The sequence below is a fragment of the Callithrix jacchus genome, chromosome 4 (assembly GCF_049354715.1).
Source record: "Callithrix jacchus isolate 240 chromosome 4, calJac240_pri, whole genome shotgun sequence".
Taxonomy (NCBI): domain Eukaryota; kingdom Metazoa; phylum Chordata; class Mammalia; order Primates; family Cebidae; genus Callithrix; species Callithrix jacchus.
The window spans coordinates 63,213,653-63,235,557 of NC_133505.1; the positions used below are offsets into that span (position 1 = coordinate 63,213,653).

The window sequence follows — 21,905 nt, forward strand, 5'->3', positions numbered from 1 at the left end:
CCCTGAAAAGCAACCTGGCTTGGATGACATCAGATAAGCTTGTCAGAGATGTGTCATCTAGTCTCCTGGATCCTGATCCAGAGTATTATTTGTCATGCAAGAAAGACTGTCATTTGTTTTGCCTTTAGTGTGACAGAAACATCCATTGGCTGAGTGACTTCAATTATTTTTTGCAAGCAAAACCCTTTATGTATCCTAGTAATGTGTTTTTGTTCACATCCAATGTCTATCTAAAGTAATGTGTTACATGAGACTATCTGGCAAATTAAAAATAAATTTTTAGATATGCTGACTAAAGAATACCATGTTTTATAATACTGTTTCTGTATTCAAAAAAAGTTCTGGTTAAAAAATTAGTGCCAGAATGCAGCAGACATATATTTTTAAAAGTTATTTTGTAAAATAAGTGTATAATATGGGCTCAAAAAATGTTAATGCCCATATTAATGCATAGCTAATGCATTAAATTAATAATTTTGGGTATGATTTTAAGACTTCTTGTGTTTTTGACTTTATGAAAAGTAGTCTCAAACATGGATGATTGTTATCACTAGTTTCTCCCTTCATCTGGCACTTCAAATCATTTATAAATAAGAAAAAGATTGTGGGAAGCTACTGGAATGATTGAAATTGTTCTTTCTAGAGAAAATCTGATAGGAGTATGTTTCACAGGCAGTTTGAAGAATGTCATCACAGATAGCATTTGAGCATGGCCCAGTATTTTGTTTGAACACTGTAATTAGAGTAAATAGAAATGATTTCCTGTGTTATCCATAACTTTGCTCATCTTCTAACATATTCACAATGTATCCATTACGTTATGCTGTATATTACCATTTGCCTTTTCTCAGGTCATCCGTTACCTCTAATTTCTTTACAGTTTTTGTTCCCTGGTCTCTGTCACTCTTTTCAGCACTGTTCATATGACTACCACCTCTGTTTCTATTTGTTGCCTACCATCTCTAGTATCTGCTAGTAAAAAAATATTCTTATCTTTTTAATTTTTTAAAACTTTATGTTATAAAAAAGTTTCAGAAGTAGAATAGTATATGGAGCCCTTATGTACAATCAACTGTCTTCAACAATTATTATTCTTGACAATTTTTTTCATCCATTATAATGGGAAGTAAATATAAGGTATGATGTTTTCATCTGCAACTGTATTAACATGTATATTTTAAAGATGAGATATATATTAAATCTTAAGCAATAATCCTTTAATAGGTAATGTTCTTCAATGCCAGCAGGATCTAAAATTCATCTATCCTACCCTCATTTCACTGCCTCTCACATTCATGACATCTTCTTTTCTTTATATATCAAGCTTAAAGCCCATGATCAGTCATTTCAGTCACTACACATTATATACACCTTCAATTTCCCTGCCCTCTTTCAGTGTTATACACTCATGGCAGAACCACTGCCATGACTAAAGCAAACTCTCTGTCTACTCCATTCCTACAGCCATGCCACTAAACATGGTTGAAGAATAACTCACAACCACATTGACTAGTCCCATATTAAATTTATGACTTGTTAAGTCTTAAAGCTAACCAGCAACCATATTATATTTTCTTAGTCTATTTTGTTTTTGACTCTCCTAGACGACTATATAGTGCCCTTTTTCTCAGATCTTTGAAATGTCTTCTGGAATCTTCACTCTGAGTTGAAGACCTTGCTTCCCTCTACACTGAGAAAAATCAAAGAACCCAGAAGAGAACATCCATAGCACCACTGCCACACTGTCTTCCCACCAACATCTCCACCTTTATACTTGCCCCTCTGGCTTCATATAATAGACTGTTAATTACTGGTCTTTACTCTCTGTGATCTCTCTCTCTCTCTCTCTTTCTCCCCCTCTCTCTCTCTCTCTCTCTCTCTCTCTCTCACAGAGTCTAGTGCAAAAGTAAAATAAATATGTAAAATAAATATATATTTTACGTTTGCACTATAAAATATAGTGCACTATGTTGCACTATGTTTTATCACTCTGTGATATATATAAAAATAGATATATCAGTGATATATATAAATAGATATATATGTGATATATACAAATAGATAAATCTGTGATATATAAATATATCTGTGATATATATAGTGCACTACATTGCACTGTATTTATTTTATCACTGTCATATATATATATCAGTGATATATATAAATAGATATATATCTGTGATATATATATACATATATCTTATATATATTAAAAAATAAAAAAATAATTATTTTACGTTTGCCCTAGACTCTATACCTTTTGCCTACTAAAAGACATTGCTCCAGACATGCTCCTCTTCTCTACCTTACCTCCCACCTTCTCTTGCACTATTAATTTTACTAGAATGTAACATTTTATTAGCATAAAGACATACCATTATTTCTGTCACCTTAAAACAAAATGTTTTTAGATTCTACTTATGAGTGAGATGCAGTATTTGTCTTTCTGTGTTTGCCTTATTTCTCTTAAAATAATGTCCTCCATTGGGGTGTTTGTTACATAACAAATGTAAAATAGGATAATTGCATTCTTTTTATGGCTGAATAGTATTGATTTACACACACACACACACATACACACACAAACACACACACACATTTTCCTTGCACATCTGTTGATGGGTACCTAGGTTGGTTCTCTATCCTAACATCATGTTGTACATGCTAATTACATGCAGCTTAATGTCAGTTAAAAAAGAAAAAAGTGCAACTTCTTCTGATTTATCTTTTCCCCCACCTACTGCTCAATTTCTCTGCTTCCTATTGTAGCCAAATTACTGAAAAATGTTTTCAATATCTGCTATATCTAGTATCTGCCCTGATTCTCTCTTAAGCCTTCCACTGAGGCTTTTGCTGTTCCCTCTCCACTAAAACTATTCTTGGCCTAACAGTAGGATCAGAACCTCTTGAGTTCACACTCCTTCCTACAAATGCACTGTCTTTATTGATGTTCAGGATTCCACCTGTCCTTCATTTCCTCAGTCTCCTTTGCTGGTAGTTTTTCTGTTACTAGAAATTAACTTGGAATGTTAATTTTAACATTCTTCTTAACTTGGAATGTCCCAGCACTTGATACTTGGTCTTCTTCACTTTTTCTCCCTTTTCTCTCATATCTTATATTCAGTCCATCCACAAGATCTTTGGATTCAAAAATATCCAGTTTCTGACCATTTTTCTTTTTCAGTGACACTACCATCCTGGTCCTGCACATCATCACCTCCCACTTAAGTTGCCCTAGTAGTTGTAACTGGCCTCCCTGTTTTCATCCTTGTTAACACCATTTTAACAATCCTGTTCTTAACACAGTAGCCAGAACAAGCCTTTCAAACCATAACCAGATCACTTTATTACTTCAACTCAAAACCTTTTAATAGCTTACAGTCTTACTCAGAAAAAAAATACTGAAGGCTTTTAATGCCGTTAAGACACTGTGATAATTGTCTCATTCTCATTTCATTCCTGCTATCTCCTTTCTGTTTTTTGTATTGCCAGAGCAGAGTTGCTGGTTTCCTCTGCCTGCAACAATCTTCTTGAAGATAACAATGTGGATAATGTCATTTCCTTTTACTTCTGTTCAAAGGATACTGTCTCAAAAAGACCTTCCTTCTGAATTTCCAGGAACCTATGATCCTCTATTCTGCTCTATTTTTTCCCCAAAAAACTTATAGCTTGCTACATAATTGACTTATTTATTATCCTTATTACTTATTATGTCTTCCCCCACTAGAAAATATAAGCTTCACAAGGGCAGGATTCTGTTTTTCTTGCATGGTCCATAGTAGGTGGTCAATAAATACGACTGGCACATAGAAGGGGGACACCTTCTTAAATGATTTTCCCCTTCTTCTAGTGGTATTTTACTTTCATTTCAACAATTGACACAGACTCTATATCTTAGGGACCTGCTCTTTAGGGCATTTCCTTCTCAATTACATACCGTTTTCAATTCACTTTTTTCTTTTGCTTATTTTATCTGCTAAACTCATTTTAGGCAAGTACAGTTGACCGTTAAACAACATGGGTGTGAACTGCTTCAATCCACTTACATGCAGATTTTTCTTCAAACATGGATAGAATATCCCAGTATTTATGGAGGGTGAAAGTCACATATATGGAGGGCTGCTGTCCATATACGTGGGTTCTTCAGTGCTGACTGTGGACTTGAGTATGTGCAGATTTTGGTATATGCAGAGGTCCTGGAACCATTGTCCCAGTAAACTGAGGAACAACTGTATGTTTAATTTTTTGGTCTTCAAGTCATCTTATACTCTTTCTCCATCTTTCATCTTTTCCTAGGTATATTGCTATTTCTAGGATTTTTTTTTCTCTGTCTCAGTTCCTGAAGACCTTTATTCTTAATGACTGGTACAAAAAAATTCTACTTTCCCCTGGAAATGTCTTTTAAGAAGAATTGTAACACTGGTTTCAACCTTGTCCCATTTGTCTACCTTATAGGCAGTCTTGAAATCCATGATTTGGATTCACCCATTTTTCAAAATCCTACTAAAATGCAGATTTTCTTTAAATTAAAGCTAATATGAAAATGACATAGTGTTACAAACTATATATAGTTATTAGCTTATTTTTAATATGATTTTATCTATTTTAGAAAATGAAATGAATATTTGTATGTACATATATATTACATATATGTACATTTCTATAATTAATGGTTTTCTTTTATCTGACCTTTACTGAAAGTAAGCAATTTCTTAATAGTTCTCTATTAAGGATCTAAAATTGTTCCATATTTTTATCTTTGACAGGTCATTGCTTTAGTGATGGATATATTTACAGATGTGGACATTTTCAAAGAAATAGTTGAGGCATCAACTCGAGGAGTATCTGTATACATTCTGCTTGATGAGTCCAATTTTAATCATTTTCTAAATATGACTGAGAAACAAGGTTGTTCAGTTCAGCGTCTCAGGGTAAGAATTATGTGTTTTTTCTCAAGTATTTTGTATGTCATTTTCAACTCAGTCAAATTTAAGGCATGTTAAGATAGATGAATATAAAAGTTAAAAAGAAAAAAGTATCCATATGTAAGGTTATGGAATGACTGATCACAGAAAGGTCCCCTGTACTTTTCAGAATGGACAGAAAGCACATCTTCATGAGGGCTTTATATTGTGCTTTTATTGATTGATATTTAATACATCAGTTTTGCATACACAGCTTTGACAGCAATGACTCAGGTGCTTCTATGGTTCAGTATGTATTACTTATCAGAATTCTTTGGCATAGTATTTTCTGTTATATTTGACTTTTTAAAAGTACGGTTAATTTTAACTTTAGTTAATTTATCATCAAGGCATTATAACCCAAAAGGGCTTGTTATACTCAGATCTTGAGTGATTTTTGATGACATTCTATGTAAATATAAAGTGAAATCTCCTATTTAAGCTATGTTGAAATGTATATTTTAAATGATTACTTTTCTTAAGGATTTATTATTTGGGAGTATTAATTATCTCAGTATTTTTTTTTGCATTATGGTTCTATCATGATACGGATTTTGGTTTTCAAAATACTGTTTTCCTAGCCATAATTTTTGCTTTTTATTTATATATAATTCTAGAATATTCGAGTGCGAACAGTAAAAGGCCAAGATTATCTTTTTAAAACGGGGGCAAAATTCCATGGAAAAATGGAACAGAAATTTTTGTTAGTTGACTGCCAGAAAGTGATATACGGTTCTTACAGGTAAGATCATTATGTTTCCCTTCAGTATGATCAATCATTTAGATGATTTATTAGATTCACATTTCAATATAATCTGTTAAGCTCTTTCTTAAAAAATTAAAAAACAACAACACTTGCATGGGAGGTTCGAGACCTAGGCTTGAGTAACGGGTCTGCCACTAAAGAGCATCAAGATCTTAGGCAAATCATGTAACTTCCTTGAGCTTCAGGTTCTTCATCCAGAAAATGAAGACATTGACTAATATCTAAGCTTCCCTACAGATCTATGGTACCAAAAGTGGTTTTGCTCCTTATGGAAACATTACATAGTATGGATTTAGTTACAGTCGTTTGTAAAAACAGAAGCTATTTACCACTTTAAATAGTGGTATTGGATTTTTCTTATTTTGTATTCTTAAGAATTTGATCAAAGCAGAACTGGCTGCCCAGTCTAGGTGAGGCTAGCTTGAGACTGTAAGCGCTGCCCTAATCTTCTCTTAAAAGTAAATCCCTGGCTTCAGTCCTGAACGAGATACATAGTGATGCTTCATAAACAGGCAAACAAAAGCATATCAAACACTCATGAACTGCTAGGTAATGTAGGCAGGGTAGCTTCATTATTAAAGACCAAGGGAAGAATCCAGAAGAGCTGTGGATGTAAACATGACTGTGTAAGGAAAAATATTTGTCTCCTGTCTTAATTACAAAGTCCATGAAAAGGAGCTAACACATTGAAATGGTGGCCTTGGGCAGGTTACTTTATTTGGTTGTACTTTCGTTTGTTCAGCTATAAAATGAGGAGAATCGTAGAATCTGCCTCATGTCATTGCTGTGGGGATTAGATGAGTTAATGCATCCCAAACCTCTTATGTAAACTATTATTTTTGGACTTGATCTGTTACTTTCTGCCAACTTTCTCTTTAATCTCTGGCCCCTTTTTTAAAAATATGCTGTTTGGAGTTCCACGTGAAAATATGAGCAGAAAATACAACTAGTGCTTAAAATTAGTAAGTCCTTTTAAAGACTCATTGTATGTGAATATATTTATCCAGACTCACTTGGTTTTAGAGAGTTTTTCATTCAACTTTTAATTAAAGTTGAGAGTTCACCTGACTTATAGAATGATTGTTATTTAAGCTCATCATAATTAATACTATTATGGTTATTTAACTTTTAAGATTATCTTCAACAGTTAATTTACCTCAACTTTGTTTTGCTGTCACTAAATATTAATAAGTGCTAGTGTTGCAATGACTGTAGCTGAGCTACCTTTGTTTAATGTGGGGGAAAATCAAACAACAGCAGTGACCAAAAAAAAAAAAATTATATGTCTGTGTCTTTCTGTTTGTGTCAGAATCCAGAGGCAGAATTTAAGAGGCAGAATTAATGGAATTCCCAGGACCATGGATTATAAAAATTCATCACAACTCTTAACTAACACTCTATTCTCTTTGTTATCTCAAATTCAGTTTAAGCATATATTTTTAAATAGTGCCTGGTTGTCAATCATTGCCCTTTTTATTATTTCTGTGACATTATCATGGACCCTTCCTATTGCTAACGATATTTGAACAGGATGTGGTAGACTAGCTATGAACTAGTTTGGTTAAATGTGAATTTCTTTTTGGTTTAAAAACAGCCTTTTTCCCTCATATTCTAATATTGCCATTGTTTTCCTCATAGGCAAGTTGAAAATGCCTTCTTTAATTCCGTTTTCTTTGCCATGGGATGTCATTGGAGTCTAAACTCCTACCATTCCTGGAGAGGCCCAGAATCTATATTTACCACACAGTTATACATTGTGTGACAGCTCACTCATCTTGATGATGATTTTATCAGGAAAACATGAGGAGTTTTTTCATAACATGATAACTAACATTGATGAATGTTTAGTAAAGCATTGTCTCTAAATCAAACAGAGATAATTTTTTAGGTTTTTAAATTTCTAATCTCATGAGGTTGATAAAATTTACTTTCAAAAGACAAGTTGACTGAAGTTGGCAGCTCTCAGGTTCCATTTCTTTTTTATTATACTTTAAGTTCTGGGATACATGTACAGAACATGCAGGTTTGTTACATAGGAATACACATGCCTTGGTGGTTTGCTGCATCCATCACCCCATCATCTATATTAGATATTTCTCCTAATGCTATCCCTCCCTTCTGCCCCCAGCCCCTGCTATCCCTCCCCTAGTCCCCCAGCCCCTGACAGGCCCCAGTGTGTTATGTTTCCCTCCCTGTGTCCATGTTGTTCAACACCCACTTATGAGTGAGAGCATGCAGTATTTGGTTTTCTGTTCTTGTGTCAGTTTGCTGAGAACGGTGGTTTCCAGCCTTATCCATGTTCCTGCAAAGGGACTCATTCCTTTTTATAGTTGCATAGTATTCTATGGTGTATATGTACCACATTTTTTTAACCCAGTCTAACATTGATGGGCATTTGGGTTGGTTTCAAGTCTTTGCTATTGTGAACAGTGCTGCAATAAACATATGTGTGCATGTGTTTTTTTATAATAGAATAACTTATAATCCTTTGGGTATATACTCAGTAATGGGATTGCTGGGCCAAAGGTATTTCTGGTTCTAGATCCTTGAGGAATTGCCACACTGTCTTCCACAATGGTTGAACTAATTTACACTACCACCAGCAGGTTAAAAGTGTTCCTATTTCTTCACATCCTCTCCAGCATCTGTTGTCTCCTGGTTTTTCAATGATCACCATTCTAACTGGCATGAGATAGTATCTCAATGTGGTTTTGATTTGCATTTCTCTAATGACCAGTGACGATGAGCATTTTTTCATATGTTGGCTGCATAAACGTCTTCTTTTGAGAAATGTCTGTTCATATCCTTCACCCACTTTTTGATGAGTTGTTTATTTTTCTCTAGTAAATTTGTTTAAGTTTTTTGTAGATTCTGGATGTTAGCCCTTTGTCAGATGAAGAGATTGCAAACATTTTTCCCATTCTCTTGGTTGCTGTTCACTCTACTGATAGTTTCTTTTGCTGTGCAGAAGCTCTTTAGTTTCATGAGATCTCATTTGTCTATTTTGGCTTTTGTTGCCATTGTTTTTGGTGTTTTAGTCATGAAGTCCTTGCCAACGCCTATGTCCTGAATGGTATTGCCTAGGTTTTCTTCTAGGGTTTTTATGTTGTTAGGTCTTATGTTTAAATCTTTAATCCACCTGGAGTTAATTTTGTATAAGGTGTAAGGAAGAGATCCAGTTTCAGCTTTCTACATATGGCTAGCCAGTTTTCCCAACACCATTTATTAAATAGGGAATCCTTTCCCCATTGCTTGTTTTTGTCAGACTTGTCAAAGATCAGATGGTTGTAGATCTGTGGCATTACTTCCGAGGCCTCTGTTCTGTTCCATTGGTATATATCTCTGTTTTGGTACCAGTACTGTGCTGTTTTGATTACTTATCCATCACAGTGAAGTCAGCTCCCTCCCTGGGATGCAAGGCTGTTTCAACATACACAAACCAATAAGTGTAATCCATCACATAAACAGAAACAAAGACAAAAACCCCATGATGATCTCAGTAGATGCAGAGAAGGCCTTCGACAAAATTCAACAGCCTTTATGGTAAAAATTATCAATAAGCTAGCTATCAATGGAATGTATCTCAAAATAATAGGATCTATTTATGACAGACCCATAGCCAACATCATACTGAATGGGCAAAAACTGGAAGCATTCCCTTTGAAAACAGGCACAAAACAAGGATGCCATCTCTCACCACTCCTACTCAACATAGTATTGGAAGTTCTGGCCAGGGCAATTATGCAAGTAAAAGAAATGAAGGAATTTAATTAGGAAAAGAAGAAGTCAAACTGTCTCCATTTTTAGACAACATGATTGTTTATTTAGAAGACCCCGTGGTCTCAGCCCAGAATCTCCTTAAGCTGATAGGCAACGTCATCAAAGTCTCAGGATACAAAATCAATGTGCAAAAATAAGCATTCCTGTACACCAATAACAGACAGAGAGCCACATCATGAGTGAACACTCATTCACAATTGCTACAAAGAGAATGAAATACCCAGAAATACAACTAACAAGGGATGAGAAGGATCTCTTCAAGGAGAACTTCAAATCACTCCTCAAGGAAATAAGGGAGGACACAAACAGATGGAAATATATTTCATGCTCAATGGTTAGGAAGAATCAATATCGTGAAAATGGCCATACTGCCCAAAGTAATTTATAGATTCAATGCTATCCCCATAAAGCTACCATTGACTTTCTTCATAGAATTGAAAAAAAACCACCTTAAATTTCATATGAAACCAAAAAGAGCCCATATACCCAAAACAATCCTAAGCAAAAAGAACAACGCTGGAGGCATCACATTACCTGACTTCAAACTATACTACAAGGCTACAGTAATCAGGTTCCATTTTTAACAATACATAAAGATCATCATCATTAGGTCCATGCTGCAACCAGCATACTGTTACTATTTAAACTCGATGGACTGTAAACCCCCAGCCAGGAACTTAGAATTTTTAAGTCAACTCCATGACTAATGTCTGACAGTGTGTGTTTAGTTGATCTGGGAGTAGATAATTATTTTATCCATGAAAATATTTGCACATATTTCTCAAAATATCAAATATTATTAAAATATGTACAGTACAAAACAGTGGTTTTTGTTTTCCATCTCTAGCCACCTCTGGTCTTGATCTCCAGATGCAGCTGTCAGTTCTGTTAGTTCTTCTGATACTTATTTAATCCCTTAAGTAACATGATTATACTATTCTTTTTTGATTTACCAATTTCACATATTATCTTGGCTTTCAATATTTGGAGAATTGTATTTCCTACCTATTATTTCTTCTAGTCCCCATTCTTCCAATATAGTTCTGTCATAATTTTTGGTTAAATGAGAAGTCCGGGCCTACATTGTTGAAACTGTCATAATGGATCACTGATGAACCAAAGAGTGATGTATGTTGTTGTTGTTGTTTTTATAACAAAGTTAATAATGGCCATTTTGTTTTCATTCATTGTCTTTATTTTCTATTCTTTTTACCAAATAAAAGTAGTTTATAAAACTTTATATAAGGAAAACATGCATTAATCCAACTGATACAAAAGTAATTAAAATGTTATAACAATTGATAGCATCTGTTAGAAAATAGAAATATTAAAAAACTGCTTCAATATGAGAAAGACAGGATGAATAAAACAACAAGCTTTGTAAATATGAAGAATATATTTAAGTATTTTTTGCCAAAACCAGAAAAAGATACATATGATACACATAGAATTTTGATTGTACCTTCTGTTCAAGTATTTGTATAAAACCTAGCCAGTGAAAATAAATGAAAATGAAAATAAGTTATGGAACATGGATAAAAAAGTGTGATGATTTGTAGATAAAATTGCCGTTTATATAGAACACCCAGAAAAAAATCTTGTTTTCTATTTGTCTGTTGCTACTTTTTTCTTCAGTTGACCACACAGATTTTGCAGCAAATGAATGACTTTCCCAAATGTTCAGTTACTGCCAACCATCTGTGACATCCCATCTGAACTAGCAGGTCCTTAAATTGGAAGCACACCTGGGGGCCTGGTATTTCCCATATTTCTCAGTGATTTGATCCATGATTTCTTAAATCCCATTTTCCTCGCTTTTGTTTACAAGTCTTCATTTTTCTCCCAAGATTGCTCAAGAACTTTTAAGTTCAAAAATTTTTAATTCTAGGTCATTTATGGCTTAACGTGGGATGGAACTCTAAGTTGAACCATTTTTCTTCCGAATTGGTAAGGTATCCCATAGTCAAAGTTGCTGCTGAGAGGTTTCAACAATTACTATTAGTCACATTCTTTTCATGTAGCCATTTTTTTCTTTCCTGAACCTTTCGGGATTTCTCTTTTTTCCCTATTAGTTTGTTTTTCTTTTTTCCAGTTTCTTGAGGTATAAAGTTAGGTTTTGCATGAGATCTTTTAGCTTTTAAAAAAAATGTTTTATTAATACAAATATTTGTAAATATTCATAAGGTATAGGTCATATTTTATTACATGTGTAGACTAGGTAATTATTAAGTCAGGAGAGATCTTTTAGCTTTTTTAATATATGTATTTATAGCTATAAACTTCCCTCTTAGTGCTTTTGCTACATCGCATAAATTTTGATATCTCGTGTTTTTTATGTTCATTTGTCTCAAGGTATTTTCTAATTTCCTTTGTGACTTCTTTTACGCATTGGCAATTTAAAACTGTGTTGTTTACTTTCCACATATCTGTGAATTTTCCAGTTTTCCTTGTATCATTGATTGCTAGTTTTGTTCCATTGCAGTCAGATAAGATACTTTGTGTGATTTAAATCTTTAATTTGTTGAGGTTTGTTTTGCCTAACATATGGTCTATCTTGGAGGATGTACCATGTGTACTTGAGAAGAATGTAAATTCTGCCTTTGTCAAGTGTTCTGTTTGTGTCTGTTACCTGCTGTTGGTCTGTACTCTTGTTCAAGTTGTCTGTGTTCCTTTCGATCTTGTATGACATTATATTCATTATTGAAAGTGAGCATTAAAGTCTCTTACTAATACTGTGTTGCTGTCTGTTTTCCCCTTCCATTCTGTTAAAGTTTTCTTTGTATTTTAGGAGCTCTGAGGTTTGCCGTACAGATACTTAAAATTGGTATATCTTCTTGATGAACTTACCCCTTTTTTGTTATATAATCTTCTTTATCTCTTGTAAGTTCTTTTTTTAAATTAAAATTGAATTATTTTATTTTAATTTAAAAATGTTATTTCTTTCTTTATCCTCTTTTAGCTTATGTGTATCCTTAGTTTAAAGGTGAGTCTCTGGAAGATTGCATATATTTGGATGCTGTTTTCTTTAATTCATTCAATTTATGTCTTCCAGTGAGGTAATTTAATCCATGTACCTTTTAACTAATTACTGATAGAGAAGGATTTACTATTTTCATTTTTTTTCTATATATCTTATAACTTCTTTGTTCTTCTTTCCCTCTTTACTATAGTCTTTTGTGTTTTGTTTATTTTTTTCACACATATGCTTTGGTTATCTTCTCATTTCCTTTTGTGTATGTACTAAAGATATGTTCTTTTCAGTAGTCACTGGAATTACATAAAACATTTTAAAGCTACAGCATTCTGTTTTAAACTGATAACTTCAATCACATGAGAACTCCACTCCTTTATAGCTCTGTTCCTCACTTTACATAATTGTTGTCACATATATTATTCACCAATAAGCACAAATTTAAAGTTATTTTTTCAATCTTTCACATTTAAATTCTGTAAACCATATCTGCAACAGTGCAAGTCACTTCATTTGTCTACATATTGACTTTTATTGGAGAACATCATATTTTCATAAGGCTTTGTGTTGCTCTCTACCATCCTTTTATTTGAACTTAAAAGATCCACTTTAGCATTTCGTTTAGAGTAGATCTACTAGTAATGAACTTCCTCAGATTTCATTTATCTGGGACAGTCTTCATTTCTCCTTCCTTTTGAGGGACAGTTTTGCTGGATTCTTGGTGTTATCAGTGTTTTTCTTATAGCTCTTTGATTATATTTTCCTACTCCATTATAGCCTGCAAAGTTTCTGCTAAGAAAGTCACTGATAATCTAATGGAAGCTCCCTTGTATGTGACAAATCACCTTTTTTTTGATGCTTTTAAGATTTTCTCTCTGTTTTTGACTTTAAACAGGTCTGATTATAATGTGTCTTGGTATAATTCTTTTTGGATTTATCCCAGTTTGAGTTCTTTAAAATTCACATGTCAGTTTTTTTCCTCAGACTCAGAAAGTTTTTATCCACTATTTCTTCAAATGAGTTACCCGCTTCTTTGTCTCTCCTCTTTCTCAGCTTTTCATAATGCATATATTGATCTGCTTGGTAGTCCCATAAATTATTTAGTACATCTTTGCTTTTCTTCATTCCTTTTTTCTTTCATTTTGCTCCTCTGACTTAGTGATTTCAAAGACCTGTCTTCAGGTTTATTCATTATTTCTTCTGCCTGATGAAGTCTGCTGTTGAACCCTTCTAATGAATTATTCAGTTATTTTATTTTTCAGTTCCAGAATTTCCTTTTAGTTCTATTTTATAGTTTATTTTTGTTATTTTCATTCCATTGATATATCATTTTCCTGACTTTGTTTACTTGTCTGTGTGTGTGTGCATTGTTGTTTTTGTTTTTAGTTCATTGAGCATTTTTATATGAGTTATTCTAAATATTTTATCAGGCAGCTCATAGATCTGTGATTCTTTAGGGTCAGTTTCTGGAGTTTTATTTTATTTCTTATGATTGGGCTGAGTTTCCCTGCTTCTTCATATGCCTTGTAATTTTTTGCTAGTATTCAGACATTTTAAAAATAAGCAGTCACCTCCCCCAGTCTTTGTATACTGTCTTTGTTCAGGGGAAGACCTTTACCATTGAGCTCAATCACAGATTTTTATATTAAAAGATCCTGATTGGCATTTTGACTGACATGGTTTCTGAGGCCTACATTTACTCATACTGTATAAAGTGAGTACAGTGAAGTCTGTCCTTTAGTGATTGAGGCAGCTGGCCACAAATCCTGTGTACAGCTCTTGGCATCCTAAATTGCACTTATTCAGTAAGCCACAGAGATAACAGTCTGAAAACTTACAGACTCTTAAAATATATGCATTAGCATAGCTGTATCTTACATTGTACCATGTTAGAGCTATAAAGCATTGCAGCTACTATTCTGTCCATATCCTTGCGTTCCACATGAGGAAAGTGAAGCCCAAGCTCGTGTGGCTACAACACAGCAGAAGCCAGGCCTCTCAAATTTTTTCTCCAATACTAGCTTTACTATATTCTGCCACCATGGTATATATGAAATATAATATCAATTTTTATGCCATAAAATTTCAACACAGATGCAAAATACACAGCAAGTTTCCTATCTTTCTTTTAATGTTCTACTTATTTATTTCATTAGTGTTTTGGGAACAGTTGGTTTTTGGTTGCATGGATAAGTTCTTTAGTGGTGTTTTCTGAAATTTTGGTGCACCCATTACCCAAGCACACTCTACACAATACATAGTCTTTTACCCCTCACCCCTCTCCTACCCTCTCCCTCTTATCCCTGAAGGTCATTATGTCATTCTGATGCCTTTGCATCTTCATATCTTAACTCTCACTTGTAAGTGAGAACATAAATATTTGGTTTTTCATTCTGGCTACTTCACTTAGACTAATGGTCTCCAATTCCATTCAGATTGCTGCAAATGCCATTATTTTGTTCTTTTTTTATGATCGAGTAGTATTCTATGGTATATACATGCCACATTTTCTTTATCCACTTATTGGTTGATGAGCATTAATGCTGGTTCCATATTTTTGCTATTTCAAATTGTGCTGCTATAACCATGCATGTGCAAGTGTTTTTCATAAAATGACTTACTTTCCTCTGGGTGGATACCCAATAGTGGGATTGCCATATTGAATGGTAGTCCTACATTTAGTTCTTCAAGAAATCTTCTCCCTGTTTTCCATAGTGGTTGTACTAGTTTACATTCCTACCAGGAGTGTAAAAGTGTTCACTTTTCACCACATGCATGCCAATGTCTACTAGTTTTTGATGTTTTAATTAAGGCCATTCTCGCAGAAGTAAGGTGGTACCTCATTTTTAATTTGCATTTCCCATATAATTAGTGATGTTTAGCATTTTGTTTTGTATTTTTGTTGGTCACTTGTATATTTTCTTTTGAAAATTGTCTATTCATGTCTTTTGCCCACTTTTGATGGGATTATTTATTTTTTTCTTGCTGATTTAAGTAGGTTGTAGATTCTGGATATTAATCCTTTGTTGGATGCAGAGTTGGTGAATATTTTCTTGAGTTGATTTTTGCTTAAGGTAAGAAATGAGGATCCAGTTTCATTCTTTTACATGTAGCTTACTAATTATTTCAGTACCATTTGTTGAATAGGGTGTTCTTTCCCCACTTTTTGTTTTTGTTTGCTTTGCTGAAGATCAGTTGCTGTAGATTTGGCTTTATTTATGGTTTCTCTATTCTGTATCTTTGATGTATGTGCCTATTATTACACCAGTACCATGCTGTTTTGGTAGCCATAGCCTTGTAGTGTAATTTGAAGTCAGGTAATGTAATGCCTGTAGATTTGTTCTTTTTGCTTGGTTTTGCTTTGGCTATATGGGTTCTTTTTTGGTTTCATATGAATTTTAGGATTGTTTCTTCTTGTTCTGTTAAAAATGATGATGGTATTTTGATGGGAATTGCATTAAATCTGCAGATTGCTTTTGAAAATGCACAGCAAGTTTTTCTTTGGACTTCTGGAAAGTAGTGGATTCAAAGCTATAATCTGAGTTGCACTGTTATTTAAAATATGAATATGAGGACGGAAGACATGTATTATAAGCATGGAATGATGGAAAATATTCTAAATAGTGATAGCCAAAAAACCATACAAAAACATATTTTGCAGTCATTAAGTGATACTTTTTAGTAGAACTGTATGTTTTTATTAATCTTGTAACATAAATGATTAAAATTTTTCCTTTTTTTTTTTTTTACCCCCAGCTATATGTGGTTATTTGAGAAAGCTCACCTCAGCATGGTTCAGATTATCACAGGACAACTTGTTGAGTCTTTTGATGAAGAATTTAGAACTCTTTATGCCAGATCCTCTGTCCCCAGTTCATTTGCTCAGGAAGAATCAGCAAGGGTGAAGCATGGCAAAACCCTCTGGGAAAATGGCACTTACCAGCATTCAATTTCTTCATTAGCATCTGTTTCCAGCCAAAGAAACCTTTTTGGTAGACAAGACCAGATTCATAAACTAGATTCTAGTTACTTCAAAAACAGAGGGATATATACTTTAAATGAGCATGACAAATATAATATAAGAAATCACGGATACAAACCTCATTTTGTTCCAAACTTCAGTGGTCCAAATGCAATACGTCAATTTCAACCCAGTCAGATCAATGAAAACTGGAAAAGGCATAGTTATGCTGGGGAACAGCCAGAAACAGTGCCATACCTCCTACTTAATAGGGCTCTGAATAGATCCAATAATCCACCTGGTAATTGGAAAAGACCTTCTGATAGTCTCAGTGTGGCATCCTCATCACGGGAAGGCTATGTCCGTCACCACAACACACCCGCCCAGAGTTTTGCCAATCGGCTTGCACAGAGAAAAACAACTACTCTTGCAGACAGAAATTCAAATGTTCGGAGGTCTTTTAATGGGACAGATAATTATACCCGCTTTTTGCAACAACGAATGCCAACCCTTGAACATACCACAAAGTCATTCCTACGTAACCGGAGAATTGAATCCTACCTAAATGATCATTCAGAAGCTACACCGGACTCAAATGGATCAGCTTTAGGTGACCAATTTGAGGGCTATGATAGTCCTGAGAATTTAAAGGCCAATGCCCTTTATACTCATTCTCGGCTTCGTTCCTCTTTAGTATTTAAACCCACTTTACCTGAGCAAAAGGAAGTTAACAGTTGTACAACTGGCTCCTCAAATTCAACTATCATTGGTTCTCAGGGAAGTGAGACACCTAAAGAGGTCCCAGACACCCCTACACATGTACAGCACTTGACAGACAAACCCTTGCCAGAATCAACTCCAAAGCTCCCTTCGCAGTCAGAGGCACCAAAAATGCACACCTTGCAGGTTCCTGAAAACCACTCAATAGCCTTAAACGAAACTACAAATGGCCATACTGAATCAAATAACTATATATATACAACCTTGTGTGTAAATAAGCAGACAGAAAATCTAAAGAATCAACAGAATGAGAATCTGCTTAAAAGGCGAAGTTTCCCATTATTTGACAACTCAAAAGCCAACTTAGATCCTGGAAATAGTAAGTATTGTGCATATAGTACACTTACCAGGAATCGAGTTAGACAACCAGAAAAGCCCAAAGAAGATTTACTGAAAAGCTGTAAAAGTATGCACAATATGACTCATAATATGGAGGAGGATGAGGAGGAAGTTACCAAGAGAAACCCTCCAAGCAGCACCACTACCAAATCAATTTCCATTGCTGCTTTACTTGACATGAATAAAGAGGAATCCAACAAAGAACTCGCTTCAAAGAAGGAAGTTAAGGGTTCCCCAAGTTTTTTGAAAAAGGGGTCTCAGAAGTTAAGGTCATTACTTAGCCTCACCCCAGATAAGAAAGAAAATCTATCCAAAAATAAAGCGCCTGCCTTTTATAGATTGTGTAGTAGCTCTGACACGTTAGTTTCTGAGGGTGAAGAAAATCAAAAACCAAAGAAATCAGATACAAAAGTTGATTCATCTCCTAGAAGAAAGCATTCTTCCTCATCCAACTCTCAAGGCAGCATCCACAAAAGTAAGGAAGATGTCACAGTTAGCCCATCTCAAGGGATAAATGCTCCATCAGATGAAAATAAAAGAACACCTTCTCCAGGCCCAGTTGAAAGCAAGTTCTTGGAAAGGGCAGGACATGCCTCTGCCCCAAGATTTAACACTGAACAGATCCAATACCGAGATTCAAGAGAGATTAATGCTGTTGTTACTCATGAGAGAAGACCAACTTCTTCTCCAAGGCCAACACCCAATGAACTTCTACGAACTCATTCAACTGACCGGCGTGTTTACAGTCGTTTTGAGCCATTTTGTAAGATTGAGAGCTCTATTCAACCAGCAAGCAACATGCCAAATACTAGTATACATCGCCCAGAAATGAAATCTGCGACTATGGGCAACAGTTATGGCAGGTCTAGTCCAATGCTTAATTACAACACTGGCGTTTATCACTCATATCAACCGAATGAGAACAAGTTTCGAGGATTTATGCAAAAGTTTGGAAACTTTATACACAAAAATAAATAGCTATTAAAATGCAAAATGAATGAGGCTATAAATATTTGTCCAAAGAAAATTGTGGACAGTCTTTGTAACATGCCAATAGATTTCCCTAAGAACAGAATGATGGGTATGATGTATATGTTCACCAGTGTACCATATAAAGTTATTTTTCTGTGTGATAAAGTTATGGTCTGCTGTAGATAGAATATCTCTGTAAACACATAATTTGTAAGTGGTAATGGTAAAAATATCAGATATATTTAAATCATTTTCTTTAGACTGAAGATCTTAAGTCTCACTTAGAGACTTTTGTGGATGATGTATGGTATATGGATTTTAACCATTTCCTTTTAAAAAGGTCATACTACCCTCAGTAATCCTTTATAACATGTCTTTATAGTGTTTTCATATCTTCAAAAATATAAGCAAATGGGACTAAGGCTTTTTTAAAATTAACTTTAAATTCTCTAGGATAACTTGTTATAGTTTGTTAGTATTAATTTTTCTGTGGAACATTGTACAGATATTTGGGCAACAGCAGTTCCATTTGAACTTTTTTTTTCAAATTTTGCCTGAAGTGTTTGCAAAATATCATCCTCATGTAGTGTAATGACATTCATAGAAATTTATTTTCCTAAGCCTTTGAAACTGTCTGGGATGTGCTTCTTTCTTCTCTGGATGCAGGGAGCTGTACTCCTGCCATCCTTAGGCTGCTGATTTTTTTATAGTCATTCCTTACTTCACATTATGGGTTAAATCCATATACCTACTGATAACAAATCAGTAGGAATTTAGAAAACCTGAATGATTACCCCTCCTTTCTTTATTCTATAAAAGCTTTTAGAAATGTAAAATTCTGCCTTTAATTTTTTAGATTGCCGTGACAATGCTAAGGGGTCTTGCTTTTGAAAATTCTTGATTTTTTTTTTTTTTTTGAAATGGAATCTCACTGTATTGCCCAGGCTGGAGTGCACTAGCATGATCTCAGCTCACTGCAACCTCTGCCTCTTGGGTTCAATCAATTCTCCTGCCTCAGCTTTCTGAGTAACTGGCATTACAGGCAGGCGTGGTGTCACCACACCCAGCTAATTTTGTATTTTTAGTAGAGACGGGGTTTCACCATGTTGGTCAGATGGTCTCAAACTCTCACCTTCATGATCTGCCCGCCTCAGCCTCCCAGAGTGCTGGGATCACATGTCTTGCTCTTCTTTAAGTTGTGCCACTTACAATATGACTGCATAGTGTTTTCATAAGAATATAATTGGGAAAATGAGAAGTTGTACTAGCCTAGTTCTGCCATGATTTAAGGATGATTTCAGATTATAAGATACCCTTTTTCTTACCGTAACGAAGTGTAAGCTCCATATCTGTTCCAGAGACTTTAACTTGACTTTGCTTCATTCGCAAAGAACAGAATTCAAGAAGCAATATATCCTGTGAGAAGTGTGAAGTGTTTTTACATCACTTTAAATATATTACTTAATATATTCTAAGTTGCTGTGTGAAGCAGTATACTGTTGTTTTAAAAATGCAAGATTGATACAAATTTTAATATGTCTCATTGAAATAATTAAAATAATGGCATTAAAATATCTATGTAATTAAAGTAATTTTCCATAGTGTTTGGAAACCATGAAAAAAAAGAGAAGAAAATATGACAGGAAAAGAAAGCCTAACAGAGCCCAGAACCCACAGTTAACCAAACTAGACTGACTTTGTTATTACCCATTCTCTGTTAATATTGGATGGGGATTTAGGATAATGAGCCATTAGTCAGTTCTGAAATGGAAGGCTCTGAAATTTAGTGCAATGTAACTTTAAAACTGAAATTATATAAAGACTAGAAGTGTAATCATGTTTGATTACAACCAAAAACCTGTTGCCTTTTTGTGCAGAAATTTTCTTAATTTCAGGAAATATAGATAGCTTATGGAAACATCCTTCTAAATAGTTCCTGAGCTCTTCCTCATAAGTGTATTTGAAGAGTACAGAATGCTTTATTTCATCAACCCATGACAGGTAACTTAGGCTTTTGCATAGCAGATTTATTTTTCTCTGCCTTTTAAAAAAATTGTTTTTCTTGTTTTTTTTTTTCAAAAATACCTATATTTCAGAATATGTACATAACTTACCAAAGGCTCTGTGGCCAAGAAACTTTCCAGGGATAAGACTAAGCAAAAATATAATACTTCAAAAAATTTATAGCTACTGTTTAAGTTTTAAACAGACACCATCACAGTTTGTGGATGAAATAGTTTTAAGCCATATACTTTCTGTCTTAAGCCACATGCTTTCTCCCCATATTAACATTAGGGGACTGATAATGTCACTTTGACGTACTTTGATATTAAAGTTTGGTAGTTTTACTCTCTACATAGTTCTGTACATTGGTTTGTAAGCAGAAACACAAGGCAAATGGGTAAAATTTCAAAGTAGTTCTTGGCAGACAGCTAGAGAATAGTGTAAGTGACTTGTATCCCGAATACGCCGCTTTACCTCTGTTAAAAGTTTGGGAATAACCATAATTCTGACATGGTGTTGAGGTATGGGTATATGTTGTCAGTCTACACTTGTGGAAGCAAATACCTTTTTTACTCAAGATGTCTAGTGTCATCTAGATAAATAATGCCAAAAATTTAATTCTGGCTGAATTCAGCTTTACTCAAGATCCACCTGTTCAACTGTCATTCCACAAATATTTCTGTGTTCTGTGAATATCTGTTGATTTCTTAGTGTGCCTGTGGCTAAGGGATGCAAAGTAGAATTGTCCTTTTACATTGACTATAGGTGTGACATGTACGATGCTGTTTTTATTTTTAATAACTTTATGATATTCAGGTAGATTCTGGATTTTAGAATATTTAAAACAAAAAGGATAAAATGATAAACTAAAGAGTCAACTTGTTAACTTTTCTTTTTTAAGAGATGGGTTCTCACTAGTATGCCCAATCTGGACTCCAACTCCTGGACTCAAGCTTCCTGAGTAGCTCAAAGTTTTATATATGAACAATGTTATAAAGAAATGTTCTTCCAAATTAACTTTTGTTTTTAGATCAATAAATAAATAATTTTGTACAAACATCAATATATTGTAAGCTGTTGTTTTTTTAAATCTTTATAGTTTACATTTCTGCATTCAAGCTCAGTCTTTCACTTAGTTATTCTGATCAGGAATTTAGATGTGTACATATTTTTAAATATTTCTCCATGAACTTTGAAATTATCTGTAAAACATTGTTTTGATTAGCAATTTCATATATGAATTTATTCATATTTGAAATTCAGTGCCAATTCTTTTCCCTTAAGCAAAATACATACACACATTCTCTTTATTATTACTATAACAGTGGTTACATTAAATAATTTTTACTTTTTTTTTGAGACAAAATC

The 21,905-nt window shown here is 34.2% G+C and overlaps 1 protein-coding gene across 1 annotated transcript in view; it reads left to right on the top strand.

Annotated features, from left to right (window-relative positions):
- FAM83B (family with sequence similarity 83 member B) overlaps positions 1-21,600 on the top strand; it is a 101,281-nt gene extending 79,681 nt beyond the window's left edge. Inside the window, exons 3-5 of the mRNA XM_035295933.3 lie at positions 4,767-4,931; positions 5,582-5,706; positions 16,238-21,600. Coding sequence (XP_035151824.2) covers positions 4,767-4,931; positions 5,582-5,706; positions 16,238-18,539 — 2,592 coding nt within the window. The 3' untranslated portion in view covers positions 18,540-21,600. The remainder of the gene's footprint in view (positions 1-4,766; positions 4,932-5,581; positions 5,707-16,237) is intronic.
- Positions 21,601-21,905: the final 305 nt, after the last annotated feature.